Source organism: Myxine glutinosa, unplaced genomic scaffold (assembly GCF_964187855.1).
Source record: "Myxine glutinosa unplaced genomic scaffold, kmMyxGlut1.1 SCAFFOLD_827, whole genome shotgun sequence".
Lineage (NCBI taxonomy): Eukaryota > Metazoa > Chordata > Myxini > Myxiniformes > Myxinidae > Myxine > Myxine glutinosa.
Window position 1 is genome coordinate 66845 of NW_027616922.1, and position 25656 is coordinate 92500.

At 45.7% G+C, this 25656-nt stretch overlaps 1 protein-coding gene across 1 annotated transcript in view; it reads left to right on the plus strand.

The window, feature by feature from the left end:
• Window positions 1-25656, plus strand: part of LOC137424629 (myozenin-2) — a 69027-nt gene that overhangs the window by 28667 nt on the left and 14704 nt on the right. Inside the window, exons 4-5 of the mRNA XM_068112286.2 lie at window positions 24865-24982; window positions 25647-25656. The exon at window positions 25647-25656 is cut by the window's right edge and continues 168 nt beyond it. Coding sequence (XP_067968387.1) covers window positions 24865-24982; window positions 25647-25656 — 128 coding nt within the window. The remainder of the gene's footprint in view (window positions 1-24864; window positions 24983-25646) is intronic.

Consider the following 25656-nt stretch of genomic DNA (forward strand, 5'->3'; position numbering starts at 1 on the left):
AAGAAGTATATGCACAAATTTTCTAGAGACGCCAAGTACAGGAAGAAATCAGGCTGCTTCAGTGAACGTGTGAAGGTAATCAGCGCCAACACTTGCCTCATGTACATTCGTGCCCATTGATACATTGGGAATTTACTGTGGCTCCTGTCAAAATCACTCAGCTGCTTTTCCAAGTTTAGATGTTCAATCTCCATTAGAAGTTGGTGATGGGCTTCCTGAATGCCTACCTCTTTCTTGTTTGCTTCTATCAAGTTATCCATACAGGCAGATAGAGCTGCCACAACTGCAGGCTTCTCTTTCAGAAATTCTGAAAGCCAGAGATCAAAGAATACCTCTAATGTGAGCTCATGAGCTTGAACAGCACGATTGTGGTGATTCCCATTGAGTATCTGATTTACTGTCACAGTGCTGTACAGATCCTTGCTCCAAGCTTCATCAAGCCCGCTGTGCTCAACAGTCCTCCCAAGGCACCTTAGTGCACACAAGACAGTGTGGAAACCACCAGGGCATACCATCCATTTCCCAGCATATTGGTCATGAAGATATTCTAACTTTAGGGCCCTCTTGTAAAGATCCATGTCAAATGTAACTAAGATCGTTCCAGTGTTTTCTGGACACACAACACTATTGAGGTACGAAAGCTTCTCAAGAACTGTCACCAGTGTTGTCCACTCATGTTGTCCTTAATGATAGGCATTGTGTGATCTTGATCAAGGTTGGATGTCTTGTTCTCTTCTGGAGCGCACACACGAGAATTGTATGCTGACCAAACTGGTATACCGTCTGATGTCTCTTCATGGTGCCTCTGTGAATACCGTGAAAGTAGCCATGCAAAGTCTTGCTGTGTTGCATTAACAACTTTATCTTGATACTGACCAAGTTTAAAGTTTTCATAGCGTGGACTTCTACTTGGCTTGGGGTTACCAGTAATTGTACAGTCAGACATTTCAGTCACAGTTGGCAGGATGTTCTCAAGTTTTGTTGAGGTGTTGTCATGCAGCTTCAGTGGTTCAGCTACAGTCTCGTATTCTGATACATCTGGATCTGGGGGAACTCGTTGATAGACAGCAAGAGCAGTCCCATGGAATGTGTTGCGTCCATCAGCTGTGTCTACCTTGGCATCTATGTTATCAGCTGAGCATCTGATTGGCAGATTTTTCAACAGTCCTGGAGGCACGTAAACGCCATTGAATTCATTCATATTCTCTTGGACTGTGGTGGCAATCTTTGAAGAGATCTCCTTTACACGTTGATATGAAACACCAACGCCACTCTGGTACAACATGTCTATGTCTCTGCGACTGCGGTGTGCATGATGGCTATGGAGTGAAAGTCCAACCCCTAATAGGCGTTTCAGTTGTGAACCTGAAGGTTGAAGTTGAGGACTTTGGCTGATATTGCACCTGCCGATCAGATTTGAACTCCTGGATGATGTGCTGTCCAATAAGTGCACATGTTCCATTTATCTTTTCATTGCGTGATTGTGTTTTGGTGGTAGCTGCTCCCTGGATGATCCATCTTATCATACAGAACAGTTGTTCCGGTATTCCAACTTCAATACTGTCCTTTAGCAACCCCTCAAATTTCCAAGGATTTTGCCCCACCTGTGTTATTGCATTTCTTATAATCTTTCCACTTTGAAAGAGAATTTTGAACTTTGCTTGCATATCCTTTTGTTCAGCAGAAGCTGCCCGAATAGCTGCAACACCAGCATCACTGGAATGAACTGTTGATAGTTTTCCGGATATGCCTGTGATTTCGACATTATCCAGGTTGTTCTTCAGTTTCTGGTTTAAGTATAGCCTCTTGTTGGGATCAAAACCAGGAATGTTGTGGTTCTGGAAGATATCTTTATACAGAAGGTGCACATCAGGCATGGGCATGAACTCTCCTTCATCAATCCTTTGCTGTATGATGCTTGTAAACTCTACTTCAGCTGCTATGGATTTCAGGTTCTCTTCCTGTTTGGCTTCAAAGGACAACTCACCACCCTTACGATGTGGACGTTGAACATATTTTTCCCAGTTACGAGTGTAACAAAGGTGATGGTACACAATATCTCTAGCAAGTAAATCACCAGAAGTTATCACATCACCGAGGTTTACCTGCCAAGTCTTGTTTCCACTCTTATTGACGATATCTGTGAAATGCGAGCCTCTACTATAACTAGTACAAGGATGGAGAACCTCATTAGTATCTTTCTGGCAAAAGAAACATTTATCTCTGAAGAATGAGTCACTTTTGCTTTGAGATCTTGTAACTGTTGACACAGTTGTTGCTGAAGTTGACGGTGCTGCTCGGTTTTGAGGATTCGACGGTCGCCCCCTCTTGCGGTTCGTCAGATTTGAAATATTCTTTGATTCACAAGATTTACTAAAGTTCACTTCATCACGTTTGATATGGGCACGATTTGTCACTGCCTTGTAACATTGCTTGTGCCATGTAGCCTTTTTTTCTTTAAGTACTACTGAAGGAACATCACATAGTCTCTTACTAGCTGACGCAAAGCTTAAGTTGCCAAGTTGCACTCTTTTGTGTAAGCTGCTAAGAAATGTTTCATATGAAGCACATTTGAAATTGGCATGAGCAACGTCAACCAAAGGTTCAGGAGTTCTCTCTTGGCAGAATACACAAAGTTCGTAACTTGTGCATTGCTTCTTAGAAGGCGGCTCTTCAAACGATGACATTATGCGGCGGTGAAGCTGAAATCCAACTTGTCTATGAATACCTGCAAGATAAAAAAGAATAAAGCAAATGTTCATATTTCTTTCATTATTGTAATTATAGTTATCTATGTGTAGTTTAAGACTGTAGAAATTAGAATACATACAAAATTGCAAAAAACGGCGGCCATCTTGAAATTCAAAATGGCCGCCGAAGACGCCATTGAAAAAAATGGAACCAACTCAGGTCTTGTTGCCAAGGGTATATAGATGCAAAAAAACATTGGCTCCACTAGTGTAGCAAATTTTGCACTTACATATAATAATTCTACATAACACCATGTACTATATTGATTAGGTGACAAAAACAAGCTGATTATATTTTGGTTTCGGTCTCGATCTAGATCTGGCCTATCGGGGGGATACACAATGTAAACTGTTCAGCTTGGCAGAGGTATGCTCTCTACCGAGTGACGTTCTAGTTGTCTTATTATCCTTTATCAACAACACATCATTGCCTGTGAAAAAGCTGAATGCCTCAACTCTGTATTTGCTTCAAAATCTTGTGTCCCAAACCCATCTCTCTCTCTGTACCCACCTTCCCCAATTGTACCCAGCTGCTCCTGGATGATGTGTCCTTCTCGCCTGACAAGGTAGAGAAGTTTCTGTCAAACCTCAACTCTGATGGGCCAATTGGACCAGACATCAGCCCACGGGTCCTAAAAATCCTGCTCTGCCGCTCTATCTCACCCTCTCTCTGTTCTTTTCACCCTCTCTTTTGCTCAAGGTCATCTGCCAGCATCTTGGAAATCAGCAAACATTACCGCTTTACACAAAAAAGGTGCAAAAACAGATCCTTGCAACTACAGACCAATCAGCTTGCTCCCAATAATCAGCAAAGTCATGGAATCCATCATTGCTTCGGATATCAAATCCTTCCTCTTCTCCAATGGCTTGATCTCCGATCATCAATTTGGATTCAGACCAGGCCATTCCACTCTGGACATGTTGCTTCTGCTGTCTCAACAATGGATGGAGGTCCTCCATGCCGAACAGGAAATCAGAGCTGTCTCCTTTGACATACCACATGCCTTCGATACGGTCTAGCACCCAGCTCTGCTCTCCAAACTCTCCTCCTATGGTATCCATGAAAACCTCCATACATGGCTTGCAGACTTCCTTTCTGGTCGCAGTCAACGTGTGGCCCTGAATGAAATTCTCTCATCTTCCCTTCCTGTCCAGGCTGGAGTTCCTCAAGTTAATGATTTCTCTGACTCTCTGGAAAATCCTCTCTATCTCTTTGCTGATGACTCCACTCTCTGCCGCTCCATATCCCAACCCTCAGATCGGCAGTCTGCACTTCACTCTCTGCAGACCTGGAAAATATCACAAACTGGTCAAACAAGTGGAACATGTCCTTCAATCCTGACAAATCTCTCACTCTCACTTTGTCTCTCCGAAAAGACCGTCTGGACAACCCTCCCATCCACTTTCTCAACAATCCTCTCCAAGAAATTCTGTCACTCAAGCCTTTGGGTTTCACTATCCGCCATGATCTTTCCTGGGAAAACCACATTTCCAAGATGGCCTCCAAAGCCAATCGCCGACTGGCCATCCTCCGTCGTGCGAAGTCCTTCCTTGGCACACCTGAGCTCCTCACCACAAACAAGGCTTTCATCCGCAGCTCAATGGAATACTGCTCTCCCGTCTGGGCCGGTGCTCCTGCCTCACACCTAGCTCGGCTTCACGCTGTTGAAACCAAAGCTTTCAGAATCATTGGAATATCCCGTGATGAAGCTGATTCTGAAGATCTTTCACTCACTCACCGTAGGCAGGTTGGTGGTCTTTCGGTCTTCTACCGACTCTTCTCCAGCCTTGCTCCCCCTGCTCTGTCTGTGTTCTGTCCCCCAAATATTCCTTGACGTACAAGATCTGCCAGCCATCCTCTTCTTGTGAAACTGCCAACATCAAGACTCTCTGCTCACCTTCACTCTTTAATTGCTCTTTTTTCCCGCCTCCTCCAGGTCTTTAAAAGAGCTGTTCACCACCATCTCTTATCTTTCCCCATCCAAAACCTTGATCTTTTCTACCCCCGTTAATACACCACAAATCCACCTCCTTCAAATTCTGTTTTCTTTCGTGAATGTCCTTGTAATGTCCATCTTATTTATCCTGTGTACCCCACCCCAGCCCTCTCCCAATCACAGATCTCCTGACGTCCCTGTTCCCTTCTGTTGTTGTGCTTCCCTCTCTCTTCCACCTCCCTCCCCTTTATTACACGTTTCTACGTGTTAGCTCTTCTATGAGCCTCGACTTAGTACACAATTTTTAATTTTAATCTAGGTTGGCCACTTTTTAATCCTTATCGTTGGCTTAAGGCTGAACCTTAAGTTATTTTTAGTTATAAAAATATAGTTGTAGTCAGATGGATGTGAAGCTGGGGGCCTGTCTGTTAGCATTAGCTGGTGGAAGTTTTACATCGTATGGCATCATCAGCACTCTTACCAAGTTCCGAATTATTGGTCAAACCGACATGGGGCACTGCATCAATCACGTGTTGCACACACAAAGTGTGTAATATGCTATATGTACAGGAAGAATTTAGCCTCGAGATACGCACACCCACCTGAGTTGTCTAGCCTGAGATCAAGTCTTGCCCAAGCTTTATTCCTGCTCTAACCTACGGGGAGCACTGCATCAGCTGCAAATGCTGCTGCCCACAGCCATGCGCTGCATATGAAAGATGCAATAATACCTTGTATGCAAGAAATTTGGACATTTGGCTCGTCATGCCTGTGCCATACCCATATCACATTTATTCTTAGAATGGTGGAATTTTTTTGGAAAAATGAATTTTGAATTTTTTTGGGCCATGGTGCCATCGAATACTTGCCTACTCTTCGCAAAGGACACCGTGAGGTCTTTAACGTCAGCCAACTGATGTCGGCTGATGTGATGCCAGTCTAACGTCCATCCGAGGGATGGCACACACATATTGATGAATCACCCTGCCTGTGGAAATATAGGGATGACACTTTGTAGCTGTGTTGGGATTCGAACCCAGACTCGACAGCTTAGGGGCGAGTGATTTAAGCTATCGTCGATTGATTTAATCCATCACTTGCCTTAAGTTGCAGGTATCAATTGAATCTAACTAAACATCCACATTCCTTAATAATTGAATCATCACATTTAATCTACATCATATGAGTGTTTACTTTGAAATTATATAACTGTGGGATCTTTAAGAACAACTTAAAAGCAGACAGCACAACCGGCTTTGCATCCACATCATAAGAACGGCAAGCTCGACCATGCAGCACCAGAACAGCAGTTTTAAACTTCGACAGCAACAGGTGTAGCACCAGAGAACTCAAAAGCGAGTCCTCCACCAACTTTACTCTCTCACTACCCCTTTTGTGATACAGGTGTTATGTGCTCCTCCCCAAACCCCGGTCACGGTGTACCTCCGAGCCCCAAAAGGAGTCACGGCAGAAAAATGTGCTATTATGTGTGTCAATGACCAATGGTGAAACCACACCAATCAATCGATACCAAAACCAAGTATTGTATTAATATCACACAATAATAACAACGTGCACAAGTACAATAAAACCTCAATTGCACAACAAACACCGAAAATTCCTATGATGGTACCACCAGTTTCTTAACTCAATAACTCACGGGACTCCACATGAGCGAAATGTAACACCCCCAAAGTCACTGTCACGACACCAGGCCAAAGTCGATCCACGCTCCGGTGATCACAAGAAAACATGTCGAACTGAGACCTGAACCCAGGACGGCTGACAGTCGACGCTGCAGAAGAGCCGCTGGGTGAGGTCGGGCTGACGTCGGTCAGGCAAAAGTTCACCCAAAAGGCGACTGGGAATTCACACCTTCGGTTCACCAGACAATGACGCTGACGTGAACTATCAGCGGCTCCCAAGCGGAGAACCGCGAATTCCCAAGCGAAATCCACGACACACACGAGAACCAGGCTAACGGCTGGTGCGAGGTGAAATGGCTGGTGCGAGGTGAAATGGCGGACGGGCCCGTAATGGAGGCATACCGGCTCTCCCGCGATGATTCACTTTCGGAACCAACAGCAAAACCCGTCGCGTAGGTTTACTTGCCACAGCAATAACGACAGTCACAGGAATCCCTCTCCCGGGGGAAACCAATATTCGCTCGTGACCAACGTCCACCAGCATCCGCTCGACACCTCGAAGCAGATCGGCCTTTCTTTCCCGATCTCACTTGATCCGCTCCAGCCTCTTCTTCTTCCTCTTTCGGTTTCTCCCGATCCATTTCGTTTTTCTTTTGAAACACTAATTTTTATCTTTTAAGACAGTTATCTCCATTTCACACTCAAACTGTCTGTAACAATAATAGTACATGAAACTAAAAATGCTTCAAGTGGATGACAACCACAAAGACAGAAGTGATGAATCCGTAACACTCCCCACCCTCAAGAAAGAAAGTTTGAACATAGTGAAAACTTTCTTTTCATGCAAAAACCCTCTTCAACAAACAAAAGTAAAACTCACACCCAAAACTACCAATCAACCTATGGCTGATCAACTCACGTGAGCAACAATAACTAATATTCCCCAGAAGAAAACAACAAAACTTCCGAACAACCGACAGGAATTTTCAAAGTTAGTTCACTCTGGATGAAGCATCGGCAACGATTGTCCCTGCCATTTACATGCTCAATTTCCAAGTTGAACTCCTGCAAAGACAAACTCCATCTCATCAACGTCTGATTTTTATTTTTCATTTTTTGAATGAAGGTTAAGGGGTTGTGATCCGTGAAGGCTTTTATAGGAAAGGCAGTAGATCCCAGATACACCTCATAATGCTGAAGCACTAGCAGGAGAGCAAGGGTCTCTTTTTCCACAGTGGCATAATTTGCCTGATGTTTGTTAAACTTTTTCGAATAGTAGCACACCGGGTGATCCACGCCGTCACCATCTTCCTGTAATAGAACTGCCCCATCCCCCACATCACTTGCATCAATGGCCAACTTGAATGGTTCTTGAAAATCAGGGGCTGCTAGGACAGGAGAACTCATTAATATCGCTTTGATGTGGGCAAAGGCAGCCTGGCATTTGTCATCCCAAACAAACTTGGTCTCTTTCCTCAGCAAATTCGTTAAAGGGGCTACCACATCAGAAAAATTCCTGCAGCACTGCCGGTATCAACCAGCCATACCCAAGAATCCCATAAACTCCTTCTTCCCTTTTGGAACTTGGAAGCGATCAATGGCTTCTATCTTGGCTGTCACCCGTTGCACCTGACCCTGACCTACTAGATGGCCTAGGAACACCACCTGTGCTTTTACAAACTCACTCTTAGATAAGTTGATGGTCAACCCTGCCTCGGTCAGTTTCTTGAAAAATGCATGAATTTGTTTAAGATGATCTTCCATGGTCATGGTGTGGATGATGACATCATCCAGATAAGCCTCCACCCCCTCAAGGTCTGCAATAAGCTTATTAATCAGCCGTTGAAATGTATCAGGCCCATTGTTCAATCCAAAGGGAAGAATCTTGTACTGATACAACCCATTTGGTGTGACTAAAGCCAAGATTTCCTAAGCTCTACCAGGAGGAGGAATCTGCCAATACCCTTTCAGCAAGTCAAATTTAGTTACAAATTTAGCTGGGCCTATTCTATCAATACAATCATCAATCCTCGGGGTGGGATATGAGTCGGTCTTGGTCACTGCATTAACCCGTTTTAAATCCGTACAACAGCGAAAACTGCCATCGGGTTTTGAAACCAACACACATGGTGAGCTCCATTCACTGCTGCTTGGTTCGATGATGTCATTCTCCAACATATACTGAACCTCCTTCCAAAGATAATCCATCTTCACAGGGTTCATCCGATAGGGGTGTTGTTTCACAAGAGTGGCCTCCCCCACCTCAATATCATGATATACAAAGTCAGTACGACCAGGTACATCTGTGAACAAATGTGCAAACTCAAAAATTAGGCTGGATAGTTGTCCTTGTTGTTCCCTCGTCAAATGACCTAATTTCTCATCTAAATTACTCAACACCTCCGTGTTCGTCAACCTGGGACAAGCCTGGTCATCAATGTTATCAAACTTCACACCGGCCTCAACCTCTGGATTCTCTTGCACCCCGACTACAGGCACAACAGGTGAGACAGGAACCATTTTTTCCACAGGCTTCCTCTCATAATATTTCTTCAGTCGGTTGACATGACACAGCTGCCGCTTTTTCCGTCAGTCGGGAGTTGTCAATGTTTCATTAACCCTCCTTTCGATTGCAGAGGGACCAAAATACCTAGCCTGTAGTGGCTGACCTGGAACAGGAAACAACAACAACACCCGGTCCTCAGGAATGAAAATTTCTTGTCTGAGATTGCTTATCATGTCTCACTTTCATTTTATCCTGTGTCACTCTCAAGTTTCCTCTCGCAACTTCACAAGCCTTTGCCAATCTGTGCCTAATCGTTGACACATACTCGACAACTGTTGACTGCGACTCCTCCTGTTGCCACTGTTCTTTCACAAATTTCAATGGTCCTCGAACGATGTGTCCAAACACAAGTTCAAAAGGACTGAATCCCAATGACTCCTGAACAGATTCCCTTGTAGCAAACAACAATAAGGGTATTCCCTCATCCCAATCCTTGTCACATTCAAAACAGTACGTTCTGATCATATTCTTCAATGTCTGTTGAAACCTTTCCAAGGCCCCTTGGCTCTCGGGATGGTAAGTACTTGATCTTACTTGCTCCACTCCCAACAGGTGTACCACTTGCTGAAAAAGCGTTGACATGAAATTGGAACCCTGATCAGACTGGATGACCTTAGGTCGGCCAACCAAAGTGAAAAATTTAATCAAGGCCTTCACAATAACTGCTGCAGTAATTTTCCGAAGAGGCACTGCTTCTGGGAACCTCGTGGAAGCGCACATGATGGTCAGCAAATACTGATGTCCAGCCTTAGTTTTAGGTAAAGGGCCTACACAGTCAATAATGACTCGGCTGAATGGCTCTTCAAAAGCTGGAATTGGTTTTAAAGGTGCAGAAGGGACTTTCTGATTAGGTTTTCCCACCAGCTGGCAAGAATGGCAAGATTTACAGAACTCTGCCAGATCACGTCGCAATCCTGGCCAGAAAAAATGTACCAAATTTCTGTCATGTCTTGTTCACTCCAAGGTGCCCGGCCAAAGTTGTCTCACGTGCCAAACCCAATATCTCCTTCCGGTACGGCGGTGGCACCACAATTTGGTAATAAACTGTCCACTCATCATTTGCTGGCACCTCCGGTGGTCTCCATTTTCTCATGAGTATTTCCCCTTTCATGAAGTAACCAACAGGTATCTTCATAGCCTCTTCCTCTGTAATGGCTTTATCAATCAAACTCCGGAGCTCCGAATCTCTGTGTTGTTCTTCAACAAGTCTCTTTCGGACAAGCACCATTTGTTCAGCCTCGTTCCCAGATGTCTCCGACGGACACTCCATTTTCTCTTTTGGTCCAGATGCCACCTTTTCCTTAGGTTCCTTGATGTCACTCCCTTTCCTATTACCTCTTCCAGACTTTTCCTCCAATATCTCTATGGAACCCAAATCTACATCACCTTCCTTCTCCTCTTCAGAGCACTTCCTACCCATAGCACGAGTCATTGCACAGGATGGAAAGATACCCGGAATCTCCTGCTCTAACTGTGCTGTGTCATTTTCCATACTGGGCTTTTCAACCAACATCGGATTACCAGAAACTCGACCCCCAGCCAAATCATTCCCGATAATAACAGAGATTCCCTCTACAGGAAGAGTGGCTTGTAACCCCACAGTGACCTGTCCTGACACCAACTGAGACTTTAAATGGATGACATGAAGAGGAGCTTTAACATAGCCACCAACCCCCTGTAAGAGAACACAAACGCCCGTTGCCGTCTTCTCCGACAAGTGCAAAATTCCCTCAAGCATCAAAGATTGATGTGCTCCTGTGTACCTCAATACCCAAACAGGTTTCTGGTTAGTTAAGTCCCCATCCAGTGACACAAACCCCTCGGAAATAAAAGGTTTGTAACCCTCTTGGACAAGGTCGTTCTGTGATGCCGTAACTTTGGCACAGGAACCTTCACCAGGCACTGTCCTCCAAGGACGATTTCTCGCATTGGCCAACGCATTCGGAGTTGCACTAGCCTGACTCCGATCCTGATTTTTCCTTTTCAGTGCGTAACATTGGGACATCAAATGCCCAGGTTTCTTGCAAAAAGCACAAGTAGGCCCGGAGGAAAAACCCTTGGTCTGCCTGGGGCCCCCCAGAAGATAGGTATGCCTTGGAACTGCAGTCTTCTGATCCCTAAAAGTCACGGTATCTGATTTTTCCCCATAGTCCTCTCAAGGCCGCCTCCATGAAAATTTGTTCTCCGTACCTGATTTACCATAACTCCCCTGGCTAACTCTAGGTGGGAAGTTAGGTTTGTGGAACCCCATCCGGTATGTCAAGGCATAGTCATCTGCCACTGTTGCTGCCTCATACAACTCCGGTACCTTTTTTTCATCCAGATGCACTTTAATGTCCACGTGGACACAATGTTTGAATTCCTCCACCAAGATCAATTGTCGTAAACGGTTGAAGTCTTTCCCAATCTCCTTCGAGTCACACCACCTATCAAACATAGTTTCCTTCATTCTGGCAAACTCCAGATGGGTCTCACTCTCCCTCTTCCTGGCATTCCTAAATTTTTGTCGGTAAGCTTCAGGGACCAATTCATAGGCTTTGAGAATGGCTTTCTTCACTATCTCATAATCTACACATTGGTCAATTGGTAAAGCTGAATAGATATCTTGAGCTTTACCCACCAGAACACTTTGTACTAACATAGTCCAGGACCCCACAGGCCATTTTAACATTTGAGCCACCTTCTCAAAGTGTAAAAAGAACTTGGCTACCTCCTTTTCATTGAAGGGTGGAACCAGCCTCACATGCCTACCAACATCCCAAGAGTTCTGACTGGTTGTCGAACTAGCTGGCATGGATACTACTTCTCTCCGTTCCCCCAGTAATTCAAGCTCCTTGAGTTTAACTTCCCTCTGATACTCCATGTCCCGTTCCTTTAACTCCCTTTCGGCTCTCCTTTCCTCTCCTCTTTCCTCTGCTCTTCTCTCCTCGAGTACCTTTTCTGCTTTCCTTTCCTCTGCTCTTTCCTCGGCTCTTCTCTCCTCGAGTTCTCGTTCCTGTTCTGCTCTTTCCTTTTTAGCTCTCCTTTCCTCTGCTATTTCCTTTTCTGCTTTCCATTCCAACTCTTTTAACCTTTCCTGGCTCTGCAGTTGCATCTCCATTTTCCAGAGCTCCAAATTTCCTTTTTCCTCTAGTAACAAATCCAAGGCTACCTCTTCCCATGTTCCTTGTCCCACTGGAGATTCCACCACCAATGTCTGAATCTCGGCTTTCTTCATACTAACTCGGACCTCCAAGTTACAATATTTGGCCAATATCATGTTGTTTTTTTTGTGTACAGAGTCGAGGCTCGTGAAAGAGCTCACATTTATCAAACAAACAAATCAAACAAACAAGCAAACAAAGTGTATAAAAAGGGGAGCGGTCGACAAGATGGGGAGAGAAGGGGAGGCAGCACACAAACACAACATTTGAGAGCAGGGACATCGGGAGATGTTTTTGGAGGGAGAGGGCCTGGGGGGAGGCAGGATAGGTATAAAACGCAAGGACACCAAGGACTTCCAGGAAAGAAGTCAAAAGTCACCTCAAAAAAGTGGCTTTGGGGTGAAATTAGCGGGGGTAGAAAAGATCAAGGTTTTGGATCGGGGAAGATAAGAGATGGTGGTGAACAGCCGTTTTAAAGACCTGGAGGGAGGAGTGGGATTGAAGAGAGTGAGGGAGTTTGTTCCAGAGGCGGGAGAAAAGAGGAATGAAGGAGTGAAGGTGAGCAGAGAGTCTTGATTTTGGCAGTTTAACCATAAGAGGGTTGCAGGCAGATCTTGTGTGACCTGCAGGAATATTTGGGGGACAGAGCCCAGAGAGAGCTGGGGGAGCAAGGCCGGAGAGGAGTCGGTAGAAGACGGAAAGACCACCAACCTGCCTGCGGTGATTAAGTGAAAGGCCCTCGGAGATAGCGTCATCGCGGGAGATTCCAATGATTCTGAACGCTTTGGTTTCAACAGCGTGAAGACGAGCTAGGTGTGAGGCAGGAGCAGCAGCCCAGAGGGGAGAGCAGTACTCCATTGAGCTGCGGATGAAAGCCTTGTATGTGGTGAGGAGCTCAGGTGTGCCAAGGAAGGACTTCGCACGACGGAGGATGCCCAGTCGGCGACTGGCTTTGGAGGCCAGCTTGGAAATGTGGTTATTCCAGGAAAGATCATGGCAGATAGTGAGACCCAAAAGCTTGAGTGACAGAACTTCTTGGAGAGGATTATTCAGAAAGTAGATGGGAGGGTTGTCCAGTCGGTCTTTTCGGAGAGACATCGTAAGAGTGTGAGATTTGTCAGGATTGAAAGACATGTTCCACTTGTTTGCCCAGTCTGTGATTTTGTCCAGGTCTGCAGAGAGTGAGAAGGCTGCAGACTGCCGATCTGAGGGATGAGGAATGGAGCGGCAGAGAGTGGAGTCATCAGCAAAGAGATATAGAGGATTTTCAAGAGGAATTGATGAAGACCAGAAAAAGCACAGGGCCCAGAACACTGCCTTGGGGAACTCCAGCCTGAACAGGAAGAGGAGATGAGAGAAACCCATTCAGGGCCACACGTTGATGACGACTAGAGAGGAAGTCCGCCAGCCATGCGTGGAGATTTCCATGGATACCAAAGGAGGAGAGTTTGGTGAGCAGAGCGGGGTGCCAGACCGTATCGAAGGCACGTGATATGTCGAGGGAGACAGCTCGAATTTCCTGTTTGGCATTGAGGACCTCCATGCATTGTTGAGACAGCAGAAGCAGCATGTCCAGAGTAGAGTGACCTGGTCTGAAACCAAATTGATGATCAGAGATCAAGCCACTGGAGAAGAGGAAAGATTTCATATCCGAAGCAATGATGGATTCCATGACTTTGCTGATAATTGGGAGAAGGCTGATTGGTCTGTAGTTGCTAGGATCTGTTTTTGCACCTTTTTTGTGCAAAGCGGTGATGTTGGCTGATTTCCAAGCAGATGGCAGTTGACCTTGAGCAAAAGAAAGGGTGAAGAGAACAGAGAGAGGGAGTGAAAGAGCGGAAGAACAGGATTTTAGGACCTGTGGGCTGATGCCTTCAGGTCCAGTTGCAGAATCAGAGTCGAGGGTTGACAGAAACTTTTCCACCTTGTCAGGAGGAAAGGACACGGAGTCCAGGAGCAGCTGGGTACGACTGGGTATGGTGGGTACAGAGAGGGATGGGTTTGGGACACAAGATTTAGAGGCAAACACAGAGGTGAGGCATTCAGCTTTTTCACGTGTGGAGTCAGCTGTGTGGCCGTTTGAGGTAAGGGAGGGGATGGAGGGGGAACAAACACCAGAAACAGATTTGACCAGACGCCACCAGGATTTGGAAGAGGGAGACAGATAAGAGAGTTCGGTCTTGAGAACGGAGAGATATTGTTTCCTGGCTCTCCTGAGGGTGAACACACACTTGTTTCGGGCTTTGTGAAAGGAAATGAGATTTCCTTCCGTTGGATTTGCTTTCCAGGAGACGAAGGCAAGTTGTTTCTGGGCAACAGCCTCACCACAAGATTCCGTGTACCATGGACGGGAGGAAGGGTATGACAACTGAAGACGAGATGGGATAAATCTGTGCATGAGAGAGAGCAATTTACTTTGGAAGAATTCCCAGGATGAGTTGATGTCAGAGGTGGTAGAGATGGGAGACCAGTCCAGATGATTGATGGCTGCTTGAAGACCGTGCCAGTTGGCCAGAGTGAAATGCCAGACTCGTCGACGTTGAGCAGGCTCCCTGAGAATGGTCAGAGAGATGTGCACTTTAACAAGGACATGATCAGATGATCCGATTGGAGCAGAAGAAGAGCAGCAGACATTTTCAGGGAAGTTAGTCATAACCAAGTCCAGAAGAGAAGATGCTCCGTTGACCGAGATCCAGGTCAGGAAATTGACAGATTGTGTCAGTCCCAGTGAGTCGCAGAAGTCCTTTGCTGAGGAGCCATGGCTGGTGAGAGAGGTACCCACACCCAGCCAACTGGCATGGTGACAATTGAAATCACCACATATGAGGAAGAGAGAGTTGGGATGAGTAGATAGAAGTTGGTCCATATTATCAGACAGCGAGATGTAGATGGAGTCATCACTGTTTGGTGGACGGTACAACACACATATGAACAAGAGGTGGGAGCGAAGGGGAAGCCGTAGCCAGAGGTATTCCTGGGGGTGAGGTGGAGAGAGTGCAGTGCAGGGCGAGTGAGGAAGAGAGTTTTTGATAAAGATAGCAACCCCATCTCCAGGACGAGGCTCAGGTCTATCATACCGGAGGAGGGAGTAACCCGGGAGAGATACTAAGGAATCAGAGACATCATGAAGGAGGAAAGTTTCTGTTAAGCAGATCACGTCTGGTTTGACAGAAGCAACCTGTATGGAGAGATCAGTTAAGTTTGAACGAAGGCCCCGGATGTTTGAGGCCCATACCGTTAATGAAGAGGAAGGGGGAGCATCGGATACAGAACAGGGGGGAGGAGGGGTAGGGTAAGATGTGGAAGAGGTGGAAGAGGTAAGGCGAGCTGTTGAAGGTGTGTCAGAGATTTCAGAATAGCTCGGAGAAAGGGAAGGATGGGGCGGACAAAAGGTTTGATGGTGATTGGGTGAGGCACAATGAGGTGTTATTTGAGGAGGTGGAAGAGCGAGGCAGAAGGTTGGGGGAGATGGAGGTGAGAGTTGGAAGGGGGAAGAAGCGGAGAGGACGCTTTGAGGAAGGGGAGTGAGAGGGGGGAAATTGAGAAGAAATGAGGGTGGGGAGATTTGAAGGGGAGGGGTGAGGGGGGAGTTTTGGAGGGAAGGGACAAGGGGAGGGATTTGAAAGGGATGGGATATGGGGGAGATTTGGAGGGGAGGGGTGAGGGAGGAGTCTAGGAGGGGAGGGGCGAGGGGGAGTCTTGGAGGGGAGGGGTGAGGGGTCGTTTAGGACGGAGGGGGCAAGGGGGGAGATTTGAAAGGGATGGGTGATGGGGAGGATTAGGAGGGGAGGGGAAAGGGGGAAGATTTGAAAGGGATGGGTGATGGGGAAGATTTGGAGGGGAGGGGTTATGGGGAAGATTTGGAGGGGAGGGGTGAGATTGGATTTTAGAAAGTGTACGATTAATGGGAAACGAACATTTATTGCAAAATGAGTTTCTTGTGACCTTCGAGTTAAAAATACGTTTAAGGACGCTGGATGGAGGATGGAGTGCAGGAGAGTTTAGGGAATGTAGAAAAAAGGCACTATAGGAGATGGAATTTTTTTTTGGGATGAATAGATTTGGTGAGCAAGTCGAAAGCAGCCTTTTAAAGAAGAAGAAGAAAAAGGTGTTATAATATATGACGGAATACAGAACTTGAGGGGAAAGTGTAAACATTGAAGGTTAATAACAGTGAAAACTATCTGGGGAAATGGGGGAGAAACACGTGGTTGAAGAACGAACGAACGAATAAGAATGAATAAACGAATGAGAACAAAGAATAAGAACAGAGAAGGAAATGTTTTTTTGTTTGTTTTTTTTTTAGTTGAGATTTACACAAGGAAGTAGGCTATGGGGTGAAAAGACTGGGAAAAGCAGAGAACGAAAGTTATTGGATCACAAACGACGGACCGCTGAGAGAAAAACAAAGCCTCAAGGTTGTACACTGTACAAGGCCTCAAGACACGACACGAATTAACACGATTTTCAATACAGGTATGAAAGATTTGCACGGAAAATCTTCCTCGGGACACAATATACGGACACACACCATAAAATAAATACAGTTATAATGAAAATACAAATGGGAACAATTACTTAACTTCGATTTCAAATCGCTAGCGACGCGGCAAACAGACGATTAATTTATGAAAGATAAACACCGAGAAACTTCCAAGGTGCACACTATAACTTCACACACCGAAAGATAAATACAGTTTCGACAAAATACAATTGTGAATAGACTTAACTTTGAAAACGTGGAGACCGTGTGGAGCTTCGAAAATCCCTGCCGCCGTCTCCAAGATCTCGCGAGACCTATCTTTTTAATCTTTTTACTCCGACTTTTATTCCAAGTTCCGATCTTTTTAACGCCTCAAACTGTGCTTCGTTAGGGGACGTCGCAAACCTTTCTACTTCAAACACCATGGGGACTATTAGTTAGCACCTGTTAACCTTCACACAAAAAATTCCAAATTTTCAGAAAAATTTGGGAATGATAGAAAATTCCAAATTTGGGAATTTTGGGAATGTTAGGGAATTCTATCCCAGACAAGCCCCCAATTTCTGTTACGTGCTCCTCCCCAAACCCTGGTCACGGTGTACCTCCGAGCCCCAAAAGGAGTCACGGCAGAAAGATGTGCTATTATGTGTGCCAATGACCAATGGTGAAACCACACCAATCAATCGATACCAAAACCAAGTATTGTATTAATATCACACAATAATAACAACGTGCACAAGTACAATAAAACCTCAATTGCACAACAAACACCATATAATTCCTATGATGGTACCACCAGTTTCTTACCTCAGTAACTCACGGTACTCCACGTGAGCGAACTGTAACACCCCCAAAGTCACTGTCACGACACCAGGCCAAAGTCGATCCACGCTCCGGTGATCACAAGAAAACAGGTCGTACTGAGACCTGAACCCAGGACAGCTGACAGTCGACGCTGCAGAAGAGCTGCTGGGTGAAGTCGGGCCGACATCGGTCGGGCAAAAGTTCACCCAAAAGGCGACTGGGAATTCACACCTTTAGTTCACCAGACAATGACGGTGACATGAACTACCAGTGGCTCCCAAGTGGAGAACCGCGAATTCCCAAGCGAAATCCACGATGCACACGAGAACCAGGCTAACGACTGGTGCGAGGTGAAATGGCGGACGGGCCCGTAATGGAGGCGGACCGGCTCTCTCACGATGATTCACTTTCGGAACCAACAGCAAAACCAGTCGCGCAGGTTTACTTGCCACAGCAATAACGACACTGTCACAGGAATCCCATTCCCGGGGGAAACCAATATTCGCTCGTGACCAACGTCCACCAGCATCCGCTCGACACCTCGAAGCAGATCGGCCTTTCTTTCCTGATCTCACTTGATCCGCTCCAGCCTCCTCTTCTTCTTCCTCTTTCAGTTTCTCCCGATCCATTTCGTTTTTCTTTTGAAACACTAATTTTTTATCTTTTAAGACGGTTATCTCCATTTCACACTCAAACTTCTGTCTTCTGTCTGTCTTCTGTCTTCGACCGACTCCTCTCCGGCCTTGCACTCCCAGCTCTCTCTGTGCTCTGTCCCCCAAATATTCCTACAGGTCGCACAAGATCTGCCAGCAACCCTCTGATGGTTAAACTGCCGAAATCTCGGCTCTCTGCTCACCTTCACTCTTTCATTCCTCTTTTCTCCCGCCTCTGGAACAAACTCCCTCACTTCCTTGAATCCCACTCGTCCCTCCAGGTCTTTAAAACAGCTGTTCACCACCATCTCTTATCTTCCCCCATCCAAAACCTTGATCTTTTCTACCCCCGCTAATTCACCCCAGATCCACCTTGTTTGAAATTCCAACTTCTTTCCTGGAAGTCCTGGCAGTGTCCATATGTTTTATACCTCTCCCACCCCCCCCCCCTTCCCATGCCCCCCCCCCCAATGCCCTCTCCCTCTCACAGATCTCTCGATGTCTCCATGTCTCTCGGTCCCTGCTCTCAAAATAATGTTGTGTTTGTGTCCTTCCTCCTCTCTCCCCATCTTGTCTACCGCTCCCGATGTTTTATGTTTTATGTGTCGGTTTGTCTTTCTGTGTGATTAATGTTCGCTCTTTCACGAGCCTCGATCTTGTATACAAATAAAAATAAAAATAAAAAAATAAAAAAACTAACAATAATAGTACATGAAACTAAAAATGCTTCAAGTGGATGACAACCACAAAAACGGAAGTGACGAATCCGTAACACTCCCCTCCCTCAAGAAAGAAAGTTTAAACACAGTGAAAACTTTCTTTTCATGCAAAAACCCTCTTTAACAAACAAACGTAAAACTCACACCCAAAACTACCAATCAACCTATGGCTGATCAACTCACGTGAGCAACAATAACTAATATTCCCCAGAAGAAAGCAACAAAACTTCCGAACAACCGAAAGGAATTTTCAAAGTTAGTTCACTCTGGATGAAGCATCGGCAACAACATTGTCCCTGCCCTTTACATGCTCAATTTCCAAGTTGAACTCCTGCAAAGACAAACTCCATCTCATCAACCTCTGATTTTTAATTTTCATTTTTTGAATGAAGGTTAAGGGGTTGTGATCCGTGAAGACTTTTATAGGAAAGGTAGTAGTTCCCAGATACACCTCATAATGCTGCAGCGCGAGCAGGAGAGCAAGGGTCTCTTTTTCCACAGTGGCATAATTTGCCTGATGTTTGTTAAACTTTTTTGAATAGTAGCACACCGTGATCCACCGGTGATCCACGCCATCATCATCTTCCTGTAATAGAACTGCCCCAGCCCCAACATCACTTGCATCAATGGCCAACTTGAAAGGTTCTTGAAAATCCAGCGCCGCTAGGGCAGGAGAGCTCATTAATATCGGTTTGACGTGGGCAAGCCTCCGTCACAGAATCTGACACCTGTACATACAGGTCTGGCCGAGCTGTCAAAGCACCATGCCATCTTGATCTATAAAACACTTTGCTTATCTGATGTTTGCATTTATACACTTTGGTTATCTTGGTGTTGGCTTAGCGGTTAGGGTGCCGGCTTGGGATCCTAGGATCCTGGGTTCGAATGCCGATCGATCGCTGAATTAACGCCAGGGGGGGTTGACTCAGCCTGTCATCCTTCCGAGGTCGGCAAGTTGAGTACCAGCTTGCTGGGATGAATGATCACGGTGTGTACCCCGATTTAGAATAGGTACACCGTATCCCTGCGCATCGTAAGAGGCGACCAAGGGTTGGCGTCAGGAAGGGCATCCGGCCATAAAAACATTGCCTCAAACAGGGAACCATGATTGTCATGGGGCCCGCAAGGCTAACCCCCGCTCTAGCGGGGGAAAATGGCCTTAAAACGATCATTCATTCATTTTGACGTGGGCAAATGCAGTCTGGCATTTGTCATCCCAAACAAACTTGGTCTCTTTCCTCAGCAAATTCGTTAAAGGGGCGACCACATCAGAAAAATTCCTGCCGAACCGCCGGTACCAACCAGCCATACCCAAGAATCTCATAAGCTCCTTCTTCCCTTTTGGAACTTGGAAGCGATCAATGGCTTCTATCTTGGCTGTCACCGGTTGCACCTGACCCTGACCTACTACATGGCCTAGGAACACCACCTGCGCTTTTACAAACTCACTCTTAGATAAGTTGATGGTCAACCCTGCCTCGGTCAGTTTCTTGAAAAATGCATGAATTTGTTTAAGATGATCTTCCATGGTCATGGTGTGGAAGATGACATCATCCAGATAAGCCTCCACCCCCTCAAGGTCTGCAATAAGCTTATTAATCAGCCGTTGAAATGTAGCAGGCCCGTTTTTCAATCCAAAGGGAAGAACCTTGTACTGATACAACCCATTTGGTGTGACTAAAGCCTAGATTTCCTTCGCTCTATCAGTAAGAAGAATCTGCCAATACCCTTTCAGCAAGTCAAATTTAGTTACAAATTTAGCTGGGCCTATTCTATCAATACAGTCATCAATCCTCGGGATGGGATATGAGTCAGTCTTGGTCACTGCATTAACCCGTTTTAAATCCGTACAACAGCGAAAACTGCCATCGGGTTTTGGAACCAACACATATGGTGAGCTCCATTCACTGCTGCTTGGTTCGATGATGTAATTCTCCAACATATACTGAACCTCCTTCCGAAGATAATCCATCTTCACAGGGTTCATCCGATAGGGGTATTGTTTCACAGGAGTGGCTTCGCCCACCTCAATATCATGATATACCAAGTCAGTATGACCAGGTACATCTGTGAACAAATGTGCAAACTCAAAAATTAGGCTGGATAATTGTCCTTGTTGTTCCCTCGTCAAATGACCTAATTTCTCATCTAAATTACTCAACACCTCCGTGTTCGTCAACCTGGGACAAGCCTGGTCATCAATGTTATCAAACTTCACACCGGCCTCAACCGCTGGATTCTCTTGCACCCCGACTACAGGCACGACAGGTGAGACAGGAACCATTTTCTCCGCAGGCTTCCTCTCATAATATTTCTTCAGTCGGTTGACATGACACAGCTGCCGCTTTTTCCGTCAGTCGGGAGTTGTCACCATGTAATCTGTTTCATTAACCCTCCTTTCGATTGCATAGGGACCAAAATACCTCGCCTGTAGTGGCTGACCTGGAACAGGAAGCCACACTAACACCCGGTCCTCAGGACTGAAATTTCTTATCTGAGATTTCTTATCATGTCTCACTTTCATTCTATCCTGTGTCACTCTCAAGTTTCCTCTCGCACTTCACAAGCTTCTTGCCAATCTGTGCCTAATCGTTGACACATACTCTACCACTGTTGACTGTGACTCCTCCTGTAGCCACTGTTCTTTCACAAATTTCAATGGTCCTCGAACGATGTGTCCAAACACAAGTTCAAAAGGACTGAATCCCAATGACTCCTGAACAGATTCCCTTGTAGCAAACAACAATAAGGGTATTCCCTCATCCCAATCCTTGTCACATTCAAAACAGTACGTTCTGATCATATTCTTCAATGTCTGTTGAAACCTTTCCAAGGCCCCTTGGCTCTCGGGATGGTAAGTACTTGATCTTACTTGCTCCACTCCCAACAGGTGTACCACTTGCTGAAAAAGCGTTGACATGAAATTGGAACCCTGATCAGACTGGATGACCTTAGGTAGGCCAACCAAAGTGAAAAATTTAATCAAGGCCTTCGGAATAACTGCCGCAGTAATTTTCCGAAGAGGCACTGCTTCTGGGAACCTCGTGGAAGTGCACATGATGGTCAGCAAATACTGATGTCCAGCCTTAGTTTTAGGTAAAGGGCCTACACAGTCAATAATGACTCGGCTGAATGGCTCTTCAAAAGCTGGAATTGGTTTTAAAGGTGCAGAGGGGACTTTCTGATTAGGTTTTCCCACCAGCTGGCAAGAATGGCAAGATTTACAGAACTCCGCCACATCACGTCGCAATCCTGGCCAGAAAAAATGTATCAAAATTCTGTCACATGTCTTGTTCACTCTAAGGTGCCCGGCCAAAGGTGTCTCATGTGCCAAACTCAATATCGCCTTCCGGTACGGCGGTGGCACCACAATTTGGGAATGAACTTTCCACTCATCATTTGCTGGCACCTCCGGTGGTCTCCATTTTCTCATGAGTATTTCCCCTTTCATGAAGTCACCAACAGGTATCTTCATCGCCTCTTCCTCTGTAATGGCTTTATCAATCAAACTCCGGAGCTCCGAATCTCTGTGTTGTTCTTCAACAAGTCTCTTTCGGACAAGCACCGTTTGTTCAGCCTCGTTCCCAGATGTCTCCGACGGACACTCCATTTTCTCTTTTGGTCCAGATGCCACCTTTTCCTTTGGTTCCTTGATGTCACTCCCTTTCCTATTACCTCTTCCAGACTTTTCCTCCAATATCTCTATGGAACCCAAATCTACATCACCTTCCTTCTCCTTCTCTTCAGAGCACTTCCTACCCATAGCACGAGTCACTGCACAGGATGGAAAGATACCCGGATTCTCCTGCTCTAACTGGGCTGTTATTTTCCATACTGGGCTTTTCAACCAACATCGAATTACCAGAAACTCGACCCCCGGCCAAATCATTCCCGATAATAAAAGACATTCCCTCTACAGGATGAGTGGCTTGTAACCCCACAGTGACCGGTCCTGACACCAACTCAGACTTTAAATGGATGACATGAAGAGGAGCTTTAACATAGCCACCAACCCCCTGTAAGAGAACACAAACGCCCGTTGCCGTCTTCTCCGACAATGGCAAAATGCCCTCAAGCATCAAAGATGCTCCTGTGCTCCTGTGTCCCTCAATACCCTCACAGGTCTCTGGTTAGTTAAGTCCCCATCCAGTGACACAAACCCCTCGGAAATAAAAGGTTTATAACCCTCCTGGACAAGGTCGTTCTGTGATGCCGTAACTTTGGCACGGGAACCTTCACCAGGCACTGTCCTCCAAGGACGATTTCTCGCATTGGCCAACACATTCGGAGTTGCACTAGCCTGACTCCGATCCTGATTTTTCCTTTTCAGGGTGTAACATTGGGACATCAAATGCCCAGGTTTCTTGCAAAAAGCGCAAGTAGGCCCGGAGGAAAAACCCTTGGTCTGCCTCGGGCCCCCCGGAAGATAGGTATGCCTTGGAACTGCAGTCTTCTGATCCCTAAAAGTCGCGGTATCCGATTTTTCCCCATAGTCCTCTCTAGGCCGCCTCCATGAAAATTTGTTCTCCGAACGTGATTTACCATAACTCCCCTGTCTAACTCTAGGCGGGAAGTTAGGTTTGTGGAACCCCATCTGGTGTGTCAAGGCATCGTCATCTGCCACTGTTGCTGCCTCATACAACTCCGGTACCTTTTTTTCATCCAGATGCACTTTAATGTCCACGTGGACACACTGTTTGAATTCCTCCACCAAGATCAATTGTCGTAAACGGTTGAAGTCTTTCCCAATCTCCTTCGAGTCACACCACCTATCAAACATAGTTTCCTTCATTCTGGCAAACTCCACATGGGTCTCACTCTCCCTCTTCCTGGCATTCCTAAATTTTTGTCGGTAAGCTTCAGGGACCAATTCATAGGCTTTGAGAATGGCTTTCTTCACTATCTCATAATCTGAAAATTGGTCAATTGGTAAAGCCGAATAGATATCTTGAGCTTTACCCACCAGAACACTTTGTACTAACATAGTCCAGGACCCCACAGGCCATTTTAACATTTGAGCCACCTTCTCAAAGTGTAAAAAGAACTTGGCTCCCTCCTTTTCATTGAAGGGTGGAACCAGCCTCACATGCCTACCAACATCCCAAGAGTTCTGACTGGTTGTCGAACTAGCCGGCATGGATACTACTTCTCTCCGTTCCCCCAGTAATTCAAGCTCCTTGAGTTTAAGTTCCCTCTGATACTCCATGTCCCGTTCCTTTAACTCCCTTTTGGCTCTCCTTTCCTCTGCTCTTCTCTCCTCGAGTTCCTTTTCTGCTTTCCTTTCCTCTGCTCTTTCCTCGGCTCTTCTCTCCTCGAGTTCTCGTTCCTGTTCTGCTCTTTCCTTTTCGACTCTCCTTTCCTTTGCTATTTCCTCTGCTCTTTCCTTTTCTGCTTTCCATTCCAACTCTTTTAACGCAAGTAGGCCTGGAGTCGATCCACGCTCCGGTGATCACAAGAAAACAGGTCGTACTGAGACCTGAACCCAGGACGGCTGACAGTCGACGCTGCAGAAGAGCCGCTGGGTGAGGTCGGGCCGACATCGGTCAGGCAAAAGTTCACCCAAAAGGCGACTGGGAATTCACACCTTCGGTTCACCAGACAATGACACTGACCTGAACTATCAGCGGCTCCCAAGTGGAGAACCGCGAATTCCCAAGTGAAATCCACGACACACACGAGAACCAGGCTAACGGCTGGTGCGAGGTGAAATGGCGGACGGGCCCATAATGGAGGCGTACCGGCTCTCCCGCGACGATTCACTTTCGGAACCAACAGCAAAACCCGTCGTGCAGGTTTACTTGCCACAGCAATAACGACACTGTCACAGGAATCCCTTTCCCGGGGGAAACCAATATTCGCTCGTGACCAAAGTCCACCAGCGTCCGCTCGACACCTCGAAGCAGATCGGCCTTTCTTTCCCGATCTCACTTGATCCGCTCCAGTCTCTTCTTCTTCTTCCTCTTTCAGTTTCTCCTGATCCATTTCGTTTTTCTTTTGAAACACTAATTTTTATCTTTTAAGACAGTTATCTCCATTTCACACTCAAACTAACAATAATAGTACATGAAACTAAAAATGCTTCAAGTGGATGACAACCACAAAGACGGAAGTAACGAATCCGTAACATAGGAAACAAATGTATTAAAAGTTAATTTACCGGCAGAACCAAGATGCTGGACACGGATTGCAAGAACACAAGGGTGGGAAAGGATTGCACGGTGGTGGTGGAGGACATTCATCATCTGCGACACATACCCACAACCCAGGTCACCTGGCTCCTGGTATGCATTCACCAAAACTGCCATTAATATTCTGTACATCAGATCTGTTCCACAGAAACACTGAATATAGTTGTAGTCAGATGACGTCAGAATATAGTTGTAGTCAGAATATAGTTGTAGTCAGAATATAGTTGTAGTCAGAATATAGTTGTAGTCAGAATATAGTTGTAGTCAGAATATAGTTGTAGTCAGAATATAGTTGTAGTCAGAATATAGTTGTAGTCAGAATATAGTTGCAATCAGAATATAGTTGCAGTCAGAATATAGTTGTAGTCAGAATATAGTTGTAGTCAGAATATAGTTGTAGTCAGAATATAGTTGTAGTCAGAATATAGTTGTAGTCAGAATATAGTTGTAGTCAGAATATAGTTGTAGTCAGAATATAGTTGTAGTCAGAATATAGTTGTAGTCAGAATATAGTTGGAGTCAGAATATAGTTAGAGTCAGAATATAGTTGTAGTCAGAATATAGTTGTAGTCAGAATATAGTTGTAGTCAGAATAAAGTTGTCGTCAGAATATAGTGGTAGTCAGAATATAGTGGTAGTCAGAATATAGTGGTAGTCAGAATATAGTGGTAGTCAGATGGCTGATGTAATGATGTTGTCGATTCAGCTTCATTTTCAAACAACAACCTTTTTCTGAGTATCTTATTTACATGCCCAGGTTATTCTGG